The sequence below is a fragment of the Macaca nemestrina genome, chromosome 7 (assembly GCF_043159975.1).
Source record: "Macaca nemestrina isolate mMacNem1 chromosome 7, mMacNem.hap1, whole genome shotgun sequence".
Lineage (NCBI taxonomy): Eukaryota > Metazoa > Chordata > Mammalia > Primates > Cercopithecidae > Macaca > Macaca nemestrina.
Window position 1 is genome coordinate 89,921,051 of NC_092131.1, and position 20,191 is coordinate 89,941,241.

At 45.0% G+C, this 20,191-nt stretch overlaps 1 protein-coding gene across 1 annotated transcript in view; it reads left to right on the forward strand.

Annotated features, from left to right (window-relative positions):
- The first annotated feature begins 6,254 nt into the window (after positions 1–6,254).
- The window catches only part of LOC105499247 (chondroitin sulfate synthase 1), a 74,582-nt gene continuing 60,645 nt past the window's right edge, over positions 6,255–20,191 (forward strand). The window contains exon 1 of the mRNA XM_011771759.3: positions 6,255–6,589. Coding sequence (XP_011770061.1) covers positions 6,270–6,589 — 320 coding nt within the window. The 5' untranslated portion in view covers positions 6,255–6,269. The remainder of the gene's footprint in view (positions 6,590–20,191) is intronic.

Sequence of the window (20,191 nt, forward strand, 5' to 3'; positions counted from 1 at the left end):
GTGTGGTGGTGCACATCTGTAGTCCCAGCTACTGGGGAGACTGAGGCAGGAGAATCACTTGAACTGGGAGGTGGAGGTTGCAGTGAGTTGAGATCGCGCCACTGCACTCCAGTCTGGTGACAGAGCGAGACCCTGTCTCAAAGAAACAAAAAAATGCACAAACTTCAACTGCCCTCATTTTCCCCACTCCCCATTAGGCCATCACTTTTATTTCTTGTGCATCCCTCTAGCATTTTGTTATAAAAACACTAGCAAACTTCTTTCTGCTTTCTGTTTTGTGCCATGTGGAACTGTTTCCATTTCAGTAGAGAGAGCGCCTCCTTGCTGTGGTTTACAGCTGCACAATAGTTCATTCTCTGACGGTGCGCCTTTGTGTATTTATCCAATTCCCTATACATGAACACTGAGGTCTAATCTTTTACTATCACAAACAATGTTGCAGAGAATAACCTCGTTCAAGTATCATTTTGTACTGGTATGGTTGGAGGACAAATTCTCAGAAGTAGGACTGTGGGGTCAAAAGTAAATGTACTTGTAATTTATAATGTTGACAGTGAGCCACGATCATGCCACTGCACTCCAGCCTGGGTGACAGAGTGAGATCCTGTCTTTAAAAAAATGAAAAAAAAGTTCACACTTATATTCAGACAAAACTGCCCTCCCAATGGGTTTGTATGACTTTGCTCTCCCGCCAGCGTGTTGGGAAAGCCTCTATTTCCACAGACTCCTCCAAGGGAATATACATACGGTGATTATTTTGAATTCTTAGAGCGGCCTTAATTGCCAAGTTGGGAAACAACATTTATCATCCATGAGGTGTGCATTAAGAGTATTTATGGCCGGGTGCGGTGACTCAAGCCTGTAATCCCAGCACTTTGGGAGGCCGAGACAGGCGGATCACGAGGTCAGGAGATCGAGACCATCCTGGCTAACACGGTGAAACCCCGTCTCTACTAAAAAATACAAAAAACTAACCAGGCGAGGTGGCGGGCGCCTGTAGTCCCAGCTACTCGGGAGGCTGAGGCAGGAGAATGGCGTAAACCCGGGAGGCGGAGCTTGCAGTGAGCTGAGATCCGGCCACTGCACTCCAGCCTGGGTGACAGAGCGAGACTCCGTCTCAAAAAAAAAAAAAAAAAAAAAAGAGTATTTATGACCCTAGCATGGGCTTGATAGCATAATAACAGGGTGTGTGAAGGATCAATGACCTGGGGCCATTTAGCCGTGGGTATTATGGTGACAGTGTTTTCTCTTGCATTATACTTTCAGGTGTTTGTAGATCCCTATTTCTGCTGCCTCAATTTGTAGCTTAAACCTTCTCCTGCAGTGTGAATGTTTTTCCCAGTTTTACGCTTCATTAGGCCTCCAGTGGGAATAGAGTCTGAGCTGCACATCTGGCCCCAGCTGTGCTGAGCCCTCAGGTGGCCATGCTGCTGCCCAGCTGTCCAGTGCCTGGGTTCCAACAGGGGGTTCCCTCCTGTAGATGGGAGCTTTGTCTTTGAGCAAACTTCCCAGATGTGGAAACTCTGGCACCACTTTAAAGATCAATGCATTCATTGGCAAGGGATGGGAAAGGCAAACTCCTCTACACAAGGATTAAGTCTTATACTAGAAGCCAATTGTCCTCAGCCCCTGCAGTGAGGTTATCTCCTAAAGAACATTCAGGCTGTTTCCCAGTAGTGCCTGTGCTGGCGGCACCCAACACGTTTTAGTTAGGAAGATCACATCCCATCTGGCCGGTCCACAGAGTTGTACCAAATTTAAATTTCTTCCATGTCTCTGTCATACACATGAACGCTCACACACACACACACATACTTGTGTGAGAAGCACTCACACTGACTCAGTGTCTGATGGAAACAGTGTACACAGCTGATAAGCAGATCCTGGCAGCACAAGGCACTGAAGGACATTCCAGAACCCCAAGGGCTGGACAGGCCAGTGTCTGAAGCCAGAACATAAGCCCTGCTCACTTGTCCTTTCCTGCATCTGACTGGAAATGCTACAAACAGAAGGAAATATTGAGTGAAATTAATAACCTAATGAGGATCTTGCTTGTAAGTTTAATAGCAGCATTAGTAATGAAGCAGCATTTTATTGGGTTAACAGAAGTTAAGTGGCAATATTAGTAAAGTGGTCATTATAGATTTTCTTCCTTGCAGGCAGTGAACAGAACCTTCTGAAAGGATGGATTATTATAACTCCTCAGCATTCACTGTTTCTTAAAACAGGCCTTTCTGAAAGTTTATATATATATATACACACACACACACACACATATATATACACATAAATTACCACTTTTTCCAGGGACCCCTGTTTGAGGCATGAGTGGAGAGGCTTCATCTTTAAAGAAGCCCTTACAGGGAACTCTGTCGGTTGTTTGAGGCTTGCTGCCAACAAACAATTGAGGTATTTACCAAGGGTTTCCAAGAAATTGCTGCAAATTATATGAAATGTTATACTGGTAACAGACGTTCAATGTATTAGCAACAGAAAAAAAAAATGTAAAGTGTGTGGGAACAAAGTTGCAATCTGTGAGAAAATGTTCGGTAAGGTAGGTGGCGATGAATTTTAATGATGTGTCATAAAGAGTCACACTCATGAATACAGAAGGGAAGTGAAGTGATCTGGGACTTTTGAACACATTTCTGAATACTGGTCTGGAATCACTATGGAGGACCCTTTAATGTGATCCAGCAGAAAGACTCATTTGGAGACAGAGCTGGACTCCCGGAGCCCCTCCAGGTGGAACTCACTCCACGCAGTGCTCAGACTCGGTCCCACACTCCTGATCCCTGATCCATCACAGCCCACCTCTTGGGCCAGTCCTGTGCCATTGGGAGTTTCATGGAATAACTACAGTTAAGGGCTTCCCTTACAAGTGTTCCTGGTAACAGTTAATACCTCCCCTTCTTTTATGATGAGAAAAATGGTCAATGATTCATTCCCTCAACAGAGAAGGACGGTAGCACAGTGAAATCAAGAAACCCGGAATCATGAAAAGTCTTTCCTCAGCTCACTGCAGTGAAATCCCTGCCTTCTCCTTACCTTTAAAAATAAATTAGGATGAGGTAGCTTTAGGATGAGGAGCAGCCTTGGCCCCCGGGGGGCTTCGGGGAAGGATGCATGTGTGTGCACTGGGGGCAGATATTCCAGACCCTCGTTGTCCTCCCTGGCTCCTTGCTGGTATTGACTAGTGGGGCTGGGCTTGGGACAGGCCTTCATACTGGGGGTACCAGTCCTATCCAGGTGTTTAGGCCTCTGGCTGTCACTGAAGTTCTTGATTCTAGGTATTTGCTACTGGCTGTGAAATCCCCACTTAGGATAGTCTCCTGAGCCAGGCCCCTTGCTGGGACACTTTTGGATTCCTCCCCAGGAGAACTGCCTCAGCTCAACAATCCAGCTGCTCCTTCCAGCTGTGCTAGAGCTTGCCTTCCTGCTCCCAGGCTGCATGCTGGAATTGGTCCCTGCCCCTGGCAGACTTCTATAGGACCTCAGTTTCTCTCTTCTCCTTCCAACCCTCTCTTGGCCTGGCATATCCCTCTTCTCCCAGAGGGATTCCCTTATGTCTTACTCTCCTTCTCCAGGGAATTGTAAGCCTTCAGGCTCAGCCTTTACGAAGGGTATCCTTTCCACATTACGAAAGACCCCCACTGAGCCTGCAAGTGAGACAGGTGAGGCTGTCTAGGAACTGAGGGACAACTAGGAACCAGGATATTGAGGAGGACAAAATATTTGGCATCCTCAAAATATTATTCCCATCACACACACACACACACACACACACACACACACACACACACATATACATATATATATATATTTTTTTTTTGAGATGGAGTTTCGCTCTTGTCGCTCAGGCTGGAGTGCCATGGCACAATCTCGGCTCACGGCAACGTCCGCCTCCTGGGTTCAAGCGATTCTTCTGCCTCAACCTCTCGAGTAGCTGGTATTACAGGCATGCACCACCACGCCCGGTTAATTTTGTGTTTTTAGTAGAGACAGGGTTTCTCCATGTTGGTCAGGCTGGTTTCGCACTCCTGACCTCAGGTGATCCACCCACCTCAGCCTCCCAAAGTGCTGGGTTTACAGGCGTGAGCCACCGCGCCCGGCCAACTTTTCACTGGACACTAGTTTAGAAGAAAACTAGGTTAGTCTAAAGCAGGTTAGAAAACATTGAAATCATTGAATATGCCACAAAATTGAACATCTGAATCTTGCCAGATTTGTGCTTCATGTAAATCACTGTGAATGACGGGGCTACTGCCGAATTTGGGGGATCTGGTGACTCCTCGGCATTTGTGGTTTATGGTCTTACTGGAAATCTCTTTCGATGGTTTTCGAGCCTGTAATTCATGGTTGTATGTTCTGTATTTTTCCCAAGACCACTGCTGGAATCCTGTATTCACTGCATAATGAGTATTTTATTTTTAGATGTGGATCACCTCTCAGGGAGGGAGTCTGTGGGAAGGTGGGTAATGAACTATTTTTAATATAAATCACAAGTGTCAAAGAAAGTGGTAATATCCAAAGAATAAACAAGAGTGACCACCATTCAGGTGCCGAGAAGTTATCTGAAGCTCCCACAGCTCGGCATTTTAAACTGTGTGATAGTATTTCAACCATTTGGTCAACAATGAAGACAGATCCAAGGATTGCCCCAGGCATGCTTACTTTCGGTCCTAACTCCTGTGTTTATTTGATTCAATGAAGGTAACTTCTTAGGCCCAGGGAAACACTTTGCCCTTCAAAAGTTTCATTAGAAAACCCCAATATACTGGTGACTAAGTAACAAGACTGAAACTCTACACAAACTTCTGTTGTATGGAGACCTCCGCTTTTGTTGCCTTAGCTGAAGTATTGTAGAGGAAATGTATAAAACTTAAAATCCAGGGTAGAGGATCTGGGACTCAAAATCCGTATTTAGAAATCAACGGCACTTTTACAGACAGGCCATATTAAAATACTGACGAAGTCCCAGGCTGGGGGTACTAGCCGGCTATCTGCCCACACAGTATGTAAATAAAAGTAGGGTTTACCATCCAGGGCATTAACATCATTTTCCATGTCTTCAACATCCATTAAATGCTAGTACTGTATGAGAAGCGTGGACCTTAAATATTAAAGATGGCTTTTTTTTTTTCTTCTTATTTAGCGTAGAAACTAGCGACAGGGAAGAAGGTAACTGAATTCACGGTCCACTCGCAGGCGCACACGTCCCCAGGGCTCCGGGACGGCCGTTCCCTGCGTGCGGCAGCGGCCGCGGGACTGCGGACAAAGCTGCAGCGTGGTCGGGAGCGCGGGGCCGGGAGCGGGAGGCCGGCCCCGCGGCAGGAAGGGTGTGGCCGTAGGGTGCAGCGAGGACGGTCTGTGCGGGACGAACGTGCGCAGCGTGGAGTCTGGGGGCCGAGAAGCCCCCGCTGCAAGGCTGGCTCCTGAGATTCGCGCCCCGGCGCCGCGGTACAGGAACCGGCCGCCCCCGCGGGGACGCCCTTGCGCCGGGTTCTGGGCGCGGATAGCGGGCAGCTCCGGCCCCGCGGGCGCCGGGCCGGAGCCCACGCCCCCTCCGGCCGCCAGCTCCCGTCGCAGACCGCGCAGGCGGGGCGCCCAAGAGGGCTTTTTTTTTTTTTTTTTTTTTTTTTTTTTGGTCAAACTTTGGCCACGTGAACCGCCCCTCATTCACTTTTGCGCCAATCGCGCGGCGCGGACGGATCCCGAGAGGGGCCACGGCTCGCCGCCGGCGGGGCCACTTCATAACGCGCTGTGCGTGACGTGAGGGGCTCCTGTGGCAATGGCGAGCTAAGCCGGAGGATGTGCAGCTGCGGCGGCGGTGCCGGCCACGAAGAGGACGGGGGCAGGCGCCGTGCGAACCGAGCCGAGCCAGCCGGGGGACGCGGGCGGGGCGAAACGGGGGCCCGGACTTGGCTGCCGCTGCCGTCGCCGTCGTGCCGGTCCCGTGCCCCCGCGCGCGAGCAGGAGGAGCCGCCGCCGCCTCGCGCCCGAGCCGCCGCCAGCGCGCGCCGGGCATGGTCCCTTCTTAAAGGCGCAGGCAGCGGCGGCGGGGGCGGGCGTGCGGAACAAAGCGCCGGCGCGGGGCCTGCGGGCTGCTCGGGGGCCGCGATGGGCGCGGCGGGCCCGCGGCGGCCGCGGCGCTGCCCGGGCCGGGCCTCGCGGCGCTAGGGCGGGCTGGCCTCCGCGGGCGGGGGCGGCGGGCTGAGGGCGCGCGGAGCCTGCGGCGGCGGCGGCCCGGCGGGCGGAGCGGCGCGGGCATGGCCGCGCGCGGCCGGCGCGCCTGGCTCAGCGTGCTGCTCGGGCTCGTCCTGGGCTTCGTGCTGGCCTCGCGGCTCGTCCTGCCCCGTGCTTCCGAGCTGAAGCGAGCGGGCCCACGGCGCCGCGCCAGCCCCGAGGGCTGCCGGTCCGGGCAGGCGGCGGCTTCCCAGGCCGGCGGGGCGCGCGGCGATGCGCGCGGGGCGCAGCTCTGGTCGCCCGGCTCGGACCCAGATGGCGGCCCGCGCGACAGGAACTTTCTCTTCGTGGGAGTCATGACCGCCCAGAAATACCTGCAGACCCGCGCCGTAGCCGCCTACAGGTGAGCCCCTGCTTCCCGGGCACCGCCCCCTGCGTCCGGCATCCTGTCGGCTGGCATCCCGGGTCCTCTCCTGGCTCTCGCGTTCGCCCGCTTCCTAGGCCCTTCCTGGCCTTCCGGTGGGATCGGCTTGCCTCTCGGGAGATGCCGGGCCGAGGGAGAAAAGATCAGAGGCGGAATAGTGAGCGCAGCGCTCAAGAACATGGCCTTTGGGGTCAAATAGACTAGTGTGGCCTCACTGGGTGTGCCTCTCACCCTGATTAAGGCACTTTAGCCTTTACAAATCGAAGCCTCTCGTTAAAAGGGCCCGACATATCGGGTCTCCCTCATGATGTTGGAAAACTCATAGCACAGTACCTGATAGTGGAGGCAGTTAGGGCTGTTATTGGATTCTCTAAAATGTGCACCTTTGTCTTTGTAAAACTAGAGCCCGTGTACATTAATCTAGTTCTAGAACCTTTCCATGTCATACTCTCACATTTCGCAGTTGGAGGCACTCCTATAAATGAAAGAGAATGCCCGCAGCACACTGGACCACTCCAGTCTGTTGAGTAAAGAGGGAGAGAACCTTGGAGAAAAGCAGTTCTTGGCCGTTGGTAGATACAGTGGAAAACTGCATTCTGGTGGTAATTAGTTCAGCTTAGTGGTGTATGCATGTTATCCAGTAACTGGGCTCTAGTTGGCCAAATGAGTCATAAAAGCAGCTGGAATCGTGTCCGGGTTTAACAAAGGGATTAGCCAATGTAGTCTTTAGAAGGGAGATGATTTTGGAATGGCTGGCATAGTTAGAATCAGATTTGTATTGGAGTGAATTTGAACTTGGAGAGGGTTGTAGACTCAGTAAAGGAATTTGATTGAAACCCTGTATGTATGAAGTATAGAAACACCGTATGGATAAAGTTTGGGTCTTATTCAGCCACAGAACAAACCAATGTGGGGAGTGGTTTTAGAGCCTTGAATGGTCTGGGAATGAAATTTCAGAGCAGCCAGTGCTGAGCCAGGCTAAGCTGGTTGCTGTTTGTTCTTATAACCAGTACCTTTACACTTCAGTTTTTAAATGCAGTCTTGGTCAGATTTTTCAAGCATTATATATTGTGAGGGGAAAAGCATATATGGTCCCCCTTGCCTTTAAGGGAGGAAGTAAAGGATTGAGAAAGAAGGTGAAAGCGGTCTTCAGTGACTGCCCCTTGAATGGCTTGATCCCCATTCCTGCACATTTCCTTTAGGGTCCTGCTTAAGTCCAGAGCCCACATTCCGCCAGGAAGGGTCCTGAGTGGCTGAAAAGCTTAGAATGCAGGTAGTGTAAAAACAGACTAATGCAGGCCGGGCGCTGTGGCTCACGCTTGTAATCCTAGCACTTTGGAAGGCCGAGGCGGGCGGATCACCCGAGGTCAGGAGTTCGACACCAGCCTGACCAATATCGTGAAACCCCGTCTCTACTCAAAATACAAAAATTAGCCAGGCATGGTGGCCTGCGCCTGTAGTCCCAGCCACTCTGGAGGCTGAGGCAGGAGAATCGCTTGAACCCAGGAGGCGGAGGTTGCAATGAGCCAAGATCATGCCACTGCACTCCAACCTGGGCTACAGAGCGAGACTCCATCTCAAAAAAAAAAAAAAAAAAAAAAAAATCTATGTATCTATCTATCGATAGATAGATAGAGATACATGGGCCAATGCAGCGATTTGGGAACCAACTGATCAGAATTCTCTCCTAGATCTACCTTGCATTACCTGAGGTTTTATGGGATTTTTTTTGACCGGAGAAACAGCCGCATCAGAAATCAAGGATGAGCAGCGTAAATTATTTACAGCATGGTTTTGAAAGTAAATCCGCATGACTCTAGTGTGGTGATAGACCATGTGAAATAACAATTTTGGGGACAGTTACCAAACTAGTTAATACAAATAGTAAATTAGGTGACTCCCTTATCTTCCCCATGCCCCTGAGCAAATGCATTTTCATGTTTGTAGTATGAATATATTCAAATCAATGGGGGGCCTAATGCACCAGCAATACTCAGAAAATGTAATGCAGGCTGGGCGGGGTGGCTCACGCCTGTAATCCCAGCACTTTGGGAGGCTGAGGCGGGCGGATCACGAGGTCAGGAGATAGATACCATCCTGGCTAACACTAACACGGTGAAACCCGTCTCTACTAAAAATGCAAAAAAAAAAAAAAAAAAAAAAAAAAAATTAGCCGGGCTTGGTGGCAGGCGCCTGTAATCCCAGCTACTGGGGAAGCTGAGGCAGGAGAATAGCGTAAACCTGGGAGGCAGACCTTGCTGTGAGCCGACATTGCGCCACTGCCCTCCAGCCTAGGGGACAGAGCGAGACTGTCTCCAAAAAAGAAAGGTAATGCAAACTAGAACTACTGTTTCACACTTGGAGATGGTTTCCCAAACTCAGCTACTCTTACTTTTGGCCTCCTTTCCACATCTCCTCCCTCATCTTTTTCTGGATGTAAGATTTAATTTGTTTTTTTTGGTTTGTTTTTTTTTTTTGGTTTTTTTTTTCAGGTAGTTAGGGGAAGCAGAAACACAGTTTGCCCCCAGGCCGGGTTCTCCCTTCATTGTGACACCTCTGCCTTTCTGAGAAAGGAAAACGCCTACCAGGAGGTAGTGTCCAGCTAGTGTCACTCCAGCTTTCTCACATAAATTTCCTTTTATCTCCCAGATCTTAAGAAGTCAGAGTACCTGGAGCCTGGAGGTGGACCTGCCCTGCCAGTTAGGGTCCTTTTCCTCTTGCCTGCCAACACTGTGTTTAGACTGACTGCAGGAGTTGGCACAAGACGATTTTAGCCTTAAGGCTAAAAGTTAAGAAACTTTTGGGGAAGGCCTCAATTGGGATGGAGGTTATAGGGTATAACATATGATTACAGTTTTACTGTACTCTGCAGCCCAGGCCAAAAGTCTGCACTGAGCTCTTAAATTGGAAATTGCATGCACAGTTCAGTATAAAAGTAAGCTTGATTCTTCTAGCACAAGATAGAACTCTAGTTTGGAAATCGATGTGCTGAGTTTTACATTTCTCCTGAAAGGTAAATTCATTCTTTATCTTAGAGAAAACTCTAGTTTTGTTTTTTAAAAAAAACAAAAGCAACTGTTGTTTGGCTTATGGATGAAGGAGATGCCAGCAATTTCAGTAAGATGATGCTTTGGTGTAGAATACTGAAAATGTCAGAATTTAGGTCTAGGGACTAGTAGCTAGCAACCACTTCTTTCCAACAACTGTCTGACATCCAGAAAGGGGCTAAAAAAGCTTTTGAAAATCCAAGGAGATATGCCCGTCCACACTAAAGGCACTGCACTTTGATGATAGAACGTCTCCATCATTACACATTTTTACTTTCTAGACCTACCATCTGCTTGAGGGGTGGATGGGGGCCACCAAGATATAGCAGGGCAGTGACAGCTGACAGCAGGCAAGAAACAGATTTTTCACAGCAGGCAAGACAAAACTCAAAATGTAGCAGGTGAGAAACCAGCCAGACTGACCTTTGGAGGCCTTGAGTGACACCGTAGCTGTTAAGTTCATAGGAGTGATCCTGATTCATTACTTAGGATCCATTTCTTTGTAAAGCACATGCATGCATGGCCCCTCTGGGCCCAGACCCTGAGTCCTGGGGGAGACTACGATACATGGCTTGCTCTCGTGTTCTTTAGTCAGAGGGACAACACTAAAAAGAGGGTTTCTGCTAGCGATGGATGCTGTAGAGAAAACAGAACAGGGTTGGGGCAGGGCACGTGTGTCCTCTCTGTGTTAGGTGATCGGGGAAGAGTGTGGAGAGAGTGGCATTTGGGCTGAGATCTGATCGTGAAGAGCCAGTTGTGTGAATATCAATGATGAGCATCAAGGCCAAGGAAGCGCTGGGAAGTCCCAAGGCAGGGACCGGCTTGGAAAGGAACACCAAGAAGGCCAATAAAAGAAAGGGAAGGGGCTCGCTAGTGTCCAGTCATTCTAAATGAATTAGAAAGCCACTGGAGGGTTTATGCAGGAAGAGGAGGTGGGTAGCTGGGGTTCTGTAAATTAACACAAATAATTTATTTTGACTCATCTGCAAATTATTCGTATTCTAGGTAATTTCGCTTTAAAATGGTACTGTAATTTCTCTGAAGTCATTTATTATGCGAATTAAGGACAGCTTGTCAGAACCTCTGGGTTTCTTGTGTCTTGCATTACTAGCTGCAGTTCGTATTTTTCCCATATTTAAAAATTTTCTTCTTAGTTGTGTTCTGTGACATATGGAAGGGAAGTGTTTATGTAGTTCAGTCTATGTCTTTGCCTTTTTGATTTTAGTTTCCCCTACCCCAGGTTCACAGTTACTGCCCTGGAGAGATTTTTAAAGGTAACGTTTCCTTCCTAATTCTGGAAAGGGTAGAAATCATCTCAACTTTATTTTTTCCCCAAATAGTATGTGGTCGCAGCACCATGTACCGTTGACTAAGTTTTCATTTCCCTACCAATTTGAAATGCCATCTTCATCATACTCAGAATTCTTGGGTATGTTTCTGGACTTCATGTTTTGTTCCATTGATCTTTCTGTCTGTTCTTGTGCCAGTACCACCCATTGAAATTATTGGAGGTTGAATAATATTTTAATATCCGGTGGACAAGTTCTCCTTTGTTATTCATCTGCTTCAAACATTTCTTGGCTACACTTACCTTTTCTTGCTGAGAGAGTTTTCATGCTATTTAAATTTTTTTTAATCAACGTTTTGATAAAAAGAAAAAGCCACACGTATTTTGCTTATTTGTCCATTTTTATGCCCAGAACCTCGAGCTAATCCAACACCTTTTGTTTGTTTTGGTTCTTACCCTCTCTGGGCTGAAGATGGCGAATAGTTTTGTTCTTTTTTTATGTTGTCAGAAGAAAGAGGTGGATGGTTTCCTTTCTTTGCACCAAAATTGAACAAGGGCAGCATTAAAGATTAGCGTCAGTCTGTAGGGGACTGTGGGAAGAAAGTTTGAGAAGCATTACCTTGAGATATAGGAATCTTATTTCAAGATACTGTTATCAGTTAATGATCTCTTCCCAATGCTTTAGATGAAGGCGGACTGTTCTTTACCAACCTTAATGAGATCCTCCTACTTTATAAATCTGAATTCTTTTCCTTATTTCTTGAGTTAAGCTCACTCTCTTAGATAGAATTCAACTTGGCAAACATTTATACAGAAAGCTTTTCCATATAAAATCCAAATAATCAACCTGTAAGTGAACTTTTGGCGTGCCAAGTCATTTCAGATTATGAATTTCCTGTAGGAGACTAGTGAACAGTGTGGCCCTGAAAATGAGTGTAGTTTTTTATGTCATGGTTCAAGATCTTGATGCCCTCAAACAGAATATTCTAGGGATAGCTATGGCTGTCAATAGGGGATTGTGCATGACTGTTTTCATTGCATTGGCAGCTTCACTGTCATCTGTCCATTAACTAAGCTGCTGTTTATTAAAAGTAGATTGCTAATACAGGGCCCTAGTCTCTGCAGAGTTCATAGTCTCAGAAGGAAACGAGCGACGGTATTGGTTAGAGGGCTGTCAAGGTGCCTGAACTAGTCACTGTGGGCTGTGGGGGAACAGAAGAAAAGCTTACACCCAGTGGGTGAATGGATGAAGAAATGTCTCACCCACACTCCTACCCTTTTTTTACCCACTAGCTGAGTCTTGGAAGATGAAGAGGTGTTTTTGAGGCAGAGACAACTACAGGTTTCCTACAACATGAAATGGCAGGAATTAGTGAAGGAGCGATGGGAAAGACCAGCTGCTTGGGGCTGGGTGTAGGCTGTGGGTGGTAGAGTGGTGGGCAGGGACGTGGAGGGAAAGTCTGCGCGCCAGGCTTAGGAATTTGGGCTTCGTGTGGTTGGTGTCCAGAGCTGTTGGTGACATTTCAGCAGGACAGTAGCCTGATGGGATGTGTATTTTGGAAGATCAGCCCAGCGGTGTCGCCACTGCAGAGGGTGGCTGGAGTTCATCAAGTACTGGTACCTAGCTAGAGTTGGACAGGACCGGTACCTGTTGAGGGGCGCTTGGGTAGCATTTATCTAGAAGTCTAAAATGCAGCTCTCTTGAGGTCTAGCAATTCCTCTAGAATTTTTTCCAAAGAAGTTTTAAAGGTGTGCTTAAAGGTGTACATATGAAGTGGAAATTTCAGATATCTTAGGTGTCCTGCTTTAGGAGATAAGAACCAAAATTAACTTAACTGATTCATCCATACTGTGGTCTGCATCTCTGACAACTAAAGATGGTGTGGCTGAAATATTGTTATTAACATGAAGAGAGGTTCAGAATATACTTAAGTGAAAGTAAGCTGTAAAACAGTATGGTCAGTACAAGTCCCTTTGTGTTTAAAGTAAAACAAAAGTGTATGTGTAGCATAGAAAAGGACACATAAAAGGATGTACTCACTGTGATGCCAAATGATTTTTTATATTCTTTTTAGCACTTTTCTACATATTCTAGTTTTTCTACAGTAAGCAGTTATTTTGTAATAAAGCTACAGTAAAACCACAAAAAGATGCCAGCTCTAAGAGAAACTGTGCATTCCATTTTGAGCACGTTAGGCTGTTGGCCTGGAGGTCTGCTAGGCACAGAGCTACAGCCCATTCTTGTTTCAGTCAGTTACCATTAATTCTGTCCTGAAGTGACAGAGTTATTTTAGCACACATTTACTTGGTTAGTGTAACGACTGTTTTCCTCAGTTACTGTAACTTCATGCTTCCAGGTGATACTAGGGAGGATCTGGTGGCAGCATTTTCAATGCAGGGGCCCCAGCTTTTGTATCTTAATGTAAATACTAAGTGCTTCCACCTGTTGTTGATGCCTTTTTGGCTTCTGGTTCTGGATGGCATTGGGTGAACAAGAAAACCTAGTTACAGTTTACAAGTATAAAAGCAGTCCATCTTCTCACCTGAATTCAGTGTCATCTCTGAAGCATTTATAGCTACAGCATTTATTCTGTAGACAAATACATTTTCTGGATTATTAAAAATAAGGTACAGTCTGCTCTGATTTGGTGTCAGGTTGGTGCTTGTAAACCAAAAACCTGAGGATTATTGACAGGTAGGTGTTGAGGCCATTGAAGTTGTGGTTTTCTAGGTGGACCATAGGTGCAAAGGCTGTTACACTTTGCTCAGCGTGTTTCTGATGGTAGTGTCCACAGATAATTGGGCAGAATTTAGAGTAGCACATGGATCCAGACTCAGAATGTGGCCTCAGAAGCTAATGTTGGAATCAAGTTTTCTGGCCTTCAGTTAAATCCAGCCCAAGCACTGCAAAGGTGTCCTTAACCGGCAGGTTTTGTCCAGGTTTTCAAATCGCCAAGCCATGCACACTGAGAGTGGGTCTGAAAGTGGTTGAAGTATGTGTAAGGCTGGTCTCCTTATCCATGATGACTGTTTGCCCACCCTTAACAGTGTCCATGAGAGTGGGAAAGTGATGTAGGTGATCACCTGGGAGACATGTGTGGGATGGAAAAGCCAGTGGATTGGCCAGTGGAGGCTGTAGAGCCAGGGTGGCTAGTGACTTGTTAGGTGGGCTTCATACAGGGTAGTGCCTCAGTCCAGGAAGACGGTGATTTGCATAGTGGTCGGCCAGAATAAGTTCAGTGTGGTTTAATTGTTTGCATTAAACAATACTGATTTTTGGTTCATGTGGATCATTAAGTATTAGTTGTATATTTATACTTTTAAGGGTACAGCAGTGATATGCAAATTATATAAAGTAGCTCTCCAAAACTTTGAAGCTTTGGAAATGTCTCGAGAGATCAGAATTTGCCTTCTGTCATTTACACTCCAAATTTTAATTCTTATGTTTCAAAAGTGTCCTATTTGTGGTCTCTGTTCCCATTGTTTGCTGTGAACCTGGGCTCACAGGGCAGGCTCCTCTTAGCCTTTAATACCTTAGAATGCCCTCTGGGCTTGTGCCCAGGCCATTGTTGAAGTGGGAAGCTGTAATCCACCCTGCCAACAGCTTAATTAAGAAGAAAAAGGGCTCTTTACTGCTTGCTTTCCCCTGAAGTCTATTGTTTAGGATGGACAGTAAATAGTATAATTTGATTTTTCTTTTAAAATAATTTTCCAACCATTCACAACCTCTGTTATATTTTCCCGTTTCCTTTCAAAAAGAATTTGAGATTGGACAGGTCATAAGGACGTGCACGATGAGACGGTTAAAGGTTTTGAAAGAGGAAACCACATACCCGGAAACCACATGCACAGAAGTGGGAAACTGCAACTGAATGCATTTGCTGCAGAGCTTTTGGGACCAAGGCAGAAGACGGAGATGAGGGACTGAACAGTGTTTGCAACGTCTTGCCAGAGGGGATTCCTTCCAGCCGAGGAGAGCCCCGTGGCATCACTTGGTAGCCTTGAAAGGCCTCTGCCTTTTTTCAAGGCCATGGCTTTCACTGGCAGCATAGATTAGTGCCCTCCATGTACTTTTTTGGGAGGATAAACTTGGACTGCTGCTCCATCACCCTGTGCTTCCTGTAAGGATACCTCCGTCATTGACCTAGGGAGAAGTTTCCCTCAGGCCTTAGTATCTGAAATAGTTTTTACACTTAACCCTGAACAGTAGGACACGGTCTTGTGACTTCCCATGGTTGCCTGCTAGAAAGTTTGTAGCTGAATTTGGGCCCACCACTAGTAAATCCGTCGGTCACATGACGGCAGATAGGTCTCAGCACCTAAGCACTTTGCAGTTGAAGTGGTGACTCCTGAGAGTGCTCTCACTGATTCAGGGTTTGCCGGGGCAGGGCAGCCCCAACCAGGATTTGCGTTTTGTTCCTTGCTTAAGGGTTTCCTACTCTTACTTTTCTTTGGTCTCATTTTCTTGCTGATTTTTCTCATCCTGTATGCATTTTGGTTAAGTTGTCTTAAATCCCTTCTGTAACAGGGGAGACTGTAAATACAGCTGGCCCTGCTATCTGCTACTCCTGTGGATTCCACCATCCATGGATTGAAAATATTTGGGGGGAAAACCAATAAAAAATAACACAATAATAAAAATAATACAAATAAATACAATGTAGTATAACAACTATTTACGTAGCATTTACATTGTATCAGGTATTATAAGTAATCTAGAGATGCTTTAAAGTATACAGGAGGATATGTGAAGGTTTAAGCAAATACTGCACCATTTTATATCAGGGACTTGAGCATCTGTGGATTTTGGGGTCCTGGGATCATTCACTCTCTTGGATACTAAGGAACAGCTGTATATACACTTAATTCCTATTATCCATCAGTCTACAAAGAGAAAAACCCATATCCTCCCTTCTTTAACTTCCAAGATGATTTTATCATGAGTCCTTTCACACTTACTGCTGTGTAACCATCAAACAGCACATATAATAGTAATTTTGGGGAACTCACGGAAAATCTCTCCACCTTTTTAATGGCAAATAGTAGAATAACTATTAAAGTTTAAAAATCACAATCGAAACAACTCAATCTTACTCCATTTTTCTTTCAGTTTTTCTTGTTGGATAAAAAAATGTTTTATTACAAAAGTAAAAATTCTCTGTTGTTACATGTTTTGATTTCTTTGGTTGCTTGTTAGCCTGAAAGCTTTTGCCCAGTTAAAACTTTTTTTTCTAACTCTAAATATACCTGTTGCAGAAAACTTAGAAAATTTATAAAACATACAAAAGACTATTGGTCGGGCACTTTGGCTCCCGCCGGTAATCCCAGCACTTTGGGAGGCCGAGGTGGGCGGATCACGAGGTCAGGAGTTCGAGACCAGCCCGACCAACATGGTAAAACCTCGTCTTGACTAAAAGTATAAAAATTAGCTGGGCGTGGTGGCAGGTGCCTGTAATCCCAGCTACTCGGGAGGCTGAGGCAGGAGAATCGTTTGAACCCGGGAGGCAGAGGTTGCAGTGAGATCACGCCATTGCACTCCAGCCTGGGCAACAGGGCCAGACTCCGTCTCAGGAAAAAAAAAAAAAAAAAAAAAAAAAGACTATTAAATCCTTTCCGGTTTTCCCATCCAAGAATAACCACGGTGAATACTTTGGGGGTGGAGTTGTACGTTATTTTATTTTTTATATGTACTTTTGTTCCCTTGGTAAGCCACATCACAAGTATATACTGTTGCCTGCTTTTTAAACTTACCCATATATTATGAATATTTACCGAGCACAAGAGTCATGCTATAGATGCAACTTTGTACAGAGGTATGTTTTATGTAGCTTTTCTTAAAACAACACTGAATAGAAATGGAGACCAATATTAACCCATTTTATGCCTAGAGTTCCATTATTGGAACACTAAGTTTGTGGGAGTTATTTATTATCCTGCTCAAGGTCATCATCAAGGTCTGATTTTTTCCACACACCAAAAAATCGCAACCTCCGGCATAAATGGGTTAAGTCCTAACCAGCAAAGGCATTCCTTAGCTAAGCTAATATTGGTTCAGCCGAATTACTTAACTGTGATTTAACTCAGTGTAGGAATAGCGTTTAGAAACCTAGAATGATGGAAGATTCACTTGGCACTCTCAAGTTTCAGCTGTCTTATCTGGGCTTGAGCAAGAGTTGGATATCAGTTCGTTGAAAATGAGCTTTTTCTGGCAAGGCCTCTGCAAACGTTTTGTCGTTTCAATTAAGTGAGAGTTCTTTGCTCCTGGTAACAAATGTGTTGATGGCAAAGCTGACGTTTGCTTATGAAAATGAAGGAACTGGACCTGTTGATATTGCAGAAGAGGGGACAGCTTGCTTCTTCAGGAGCATTCCCTTCAATTATTTGAAATTATTAATGCATCCCCTCCTCCTTCCTCAGGATGGTGGTGAATCACGATTTATGTTCCAGAACTTGTTCACTTTGTGGAGCTATTTAAGTTAAGGACCCTAATTGAAAAGATTATAATTTCTTAAGATTGGAGGGTTTACAAAGACTTGACATTGAGAGATTTCCCTCAAAACCAACCACCAGTCATTTAGAACAGAAAAGGACAATATGAGGTTTTTCCCTGAATTACCTAAAAAGGAACAGATAATAATTGGGTGGAGTTACCATTAAACCGTAGGGTTGAGGTTAGACTGTTTTTAAAATTAATTGGTTTCTCTTCTTGAGCAAATTACACCATTTCAAGTCATAGTTGAGGCATTAATTGTGTATGTGCTGGTTGTACTGCTAGGGCCTCCTTCACTGTGTTCTTCCTGGTGGGGCACATGGGAAGCAGGGCCAAACTAAAATGAAGTTTCATCCTCAGTCTAATAGGAAAGTTTCTGGTGTTCTAAAGCAAAAACACTTGTGAAATTTCAAGTCTTAGATTTCTATCCTGTAACATTGTCTGAAGTTGATAGTAAAACAAGATTTCAGTATATAGCTTGAGGCTCAGGTTTTTAGCCAGAAACATAAGAAGCATTTTCCACATTACCTTTGTTCCGTGTATTCCTGAGACTGACTAGTCCATGTTGAACCCACACTTTCCTGTCTTCCTTACTTTTTCTTTCACTGCCTTATTTGATTTGCAAACTCTTGCCTTACCTAATAATAAGTCATACTTACATAGTGCCAAGCAGGCTTCTAAGCACTTTACAGAGAACTCATTTAACCCTCACAGCAACCACCGTTTACAGATAAGGAAACTGAGGCACAGAGTAACTCACCCAAAGTGGAGCTGGGATTCTCACCCCCATGGCCTGATTCCAGAGCCAGCTCTTGACCATGATGCTGTAGATTGCGTCCTTAGTTGGTGGTTCTTTGAAGGCAGGAATTGTCTCACCCACCCCATCTCCCAAATAACATTATAGTGTTTTAGTATTTTCATGGCTTCCTAAGTTGAAAATTTCTCAAAGATACAAGATAGAAATTATTTCTGACCTTTTGTAAACACATGTGGCACCATTAAGTCCCTTATAGTACACTAGTGGGCAGTATTCAGTCCACACATTTATTGACCTCTATTGTGTGCCAAACACTGAAATTATTTACCTTTTCAAAGAATTGTTGTGACTGCCAAATGAAAAACATTTCTCTATAAAGAGAGCATCATCAGGGGCTCCTCAACTTGAATGGGGGGTCATTACACTACAATTTTGTCCTAACTTCTCAAGGCTGGAGGCGTTCTCAGAAGTTGTCTCCCCTCCATATGTCACCACATCAGAAGACTGTGTATAGCTTGTCACACATTCACACATTGTCGCATTTGCAAAAGGACTTGTCCCTTTGTAGGTGGAATTGGTTTTTCTTTAAATTAATTGCCACATCTCTGTTTATTCTACATCCTTTTTCTTCAGGAGCATATCCTTTGTGAAAATGAAGTGCAGTACCTAGTACAGTATCTGTTAATACTGTGAAATGAATGAGCTGAATTTGGTTTGTGTTGTTATTGTTGTTCTTCGTTGTTATTGTTGTTCTTTGTTAATGAGTTATTTAAGTGGCATAAGAATACAGGTCCATTTTAAATCCATAGGCACTAAGCGAAAAGATTAACAACGCCATCTTATATCCATTCTGTGATTTTGACATCTCAGAAATTAGGATGGATTTTATAGTTACTGGCATCATGGGATTATGATTGGCAGTATTTTTTTAATTTGTTGTTGATAGATAAAACAATGGTGCATCTTCCAGTTAACATCCTAAATTTGATGAAAAATGGTATATATTTAATCCTTGCACTTTTTGAGAGGCGTATTGGCAGAAAGTTGAATTCCATTAAATTTTGCCTCTACTTGAAAGATACATTTGAAGTTGTTTTGTATTCCTCATATTTGGGTTTGGAAGAGAAATAAAAGCCAGTCATTTGTTTTCCAAGTACTTCATTGTGAGTTCTTTTTAAAATTACAAAAGCAAAATGTTTAGAATCTCAGTTTCGCAAGATGAAAAAAGTTTTGGAAATGGATGGTGGTGATGGTTTCACAACACTGAATGCTGCTGAACTTTACGTTTAGAAATGGTTAAGATGATAAATTTTATGTATATTTTATCACAGTTTTTTTCAAAAAGTAATATGATACTTAACGCCATTGTCCTTCGATAGAGAGATGCATAGAATAAAAAGTGAAAGTCACCTTTGTCCACACACACATTCCAGCTCCTCCCAATTTTCCTCCTTGGTATCTCTTCCCCAGAGGTTTGGTGTGTATCTTTTCAGATATTTCTCTCCTAAGACTTTTCCTTAAAGATGTGTGGGGGTTTCATTGATCCTTCAAGTAATTTTTCACTATAATAAATACAGTTGTAACAGGTAAAATAAAAAAATATTTGAGAGAACGTCCTTTGATAACTGTGCTTTTTTGATCTTAGGATTAAATTTACTATTTTATTTATTCTCCATGATACTTTTTCTTGGAAGTAGTCTGTATAAATTAATTATTGTAGCCAAACAACTTTAGATCTTAATACAGAGCGTGAAGAAAATGTGAGGGAAAGTGCGACATGATAGCCTTAAATTAGCTGCTCAGCAGAAGCAGCCTTTATGTGGTTTCCTTGCAGTTGACCACTCATCCTCCCTCTGTTGATGGGCAACTGTTGTCTCTGAAACCCGGGTCTGGGCTGCTGCAGTAGTTTACTCAGTGGTCTTCCTGGGTCCACTCTGGCTTCCTTCGGTCCTCTTCTCCATTCCTAGGGAGTTCAAAATGTGTGGGCCTTAATCTTGTC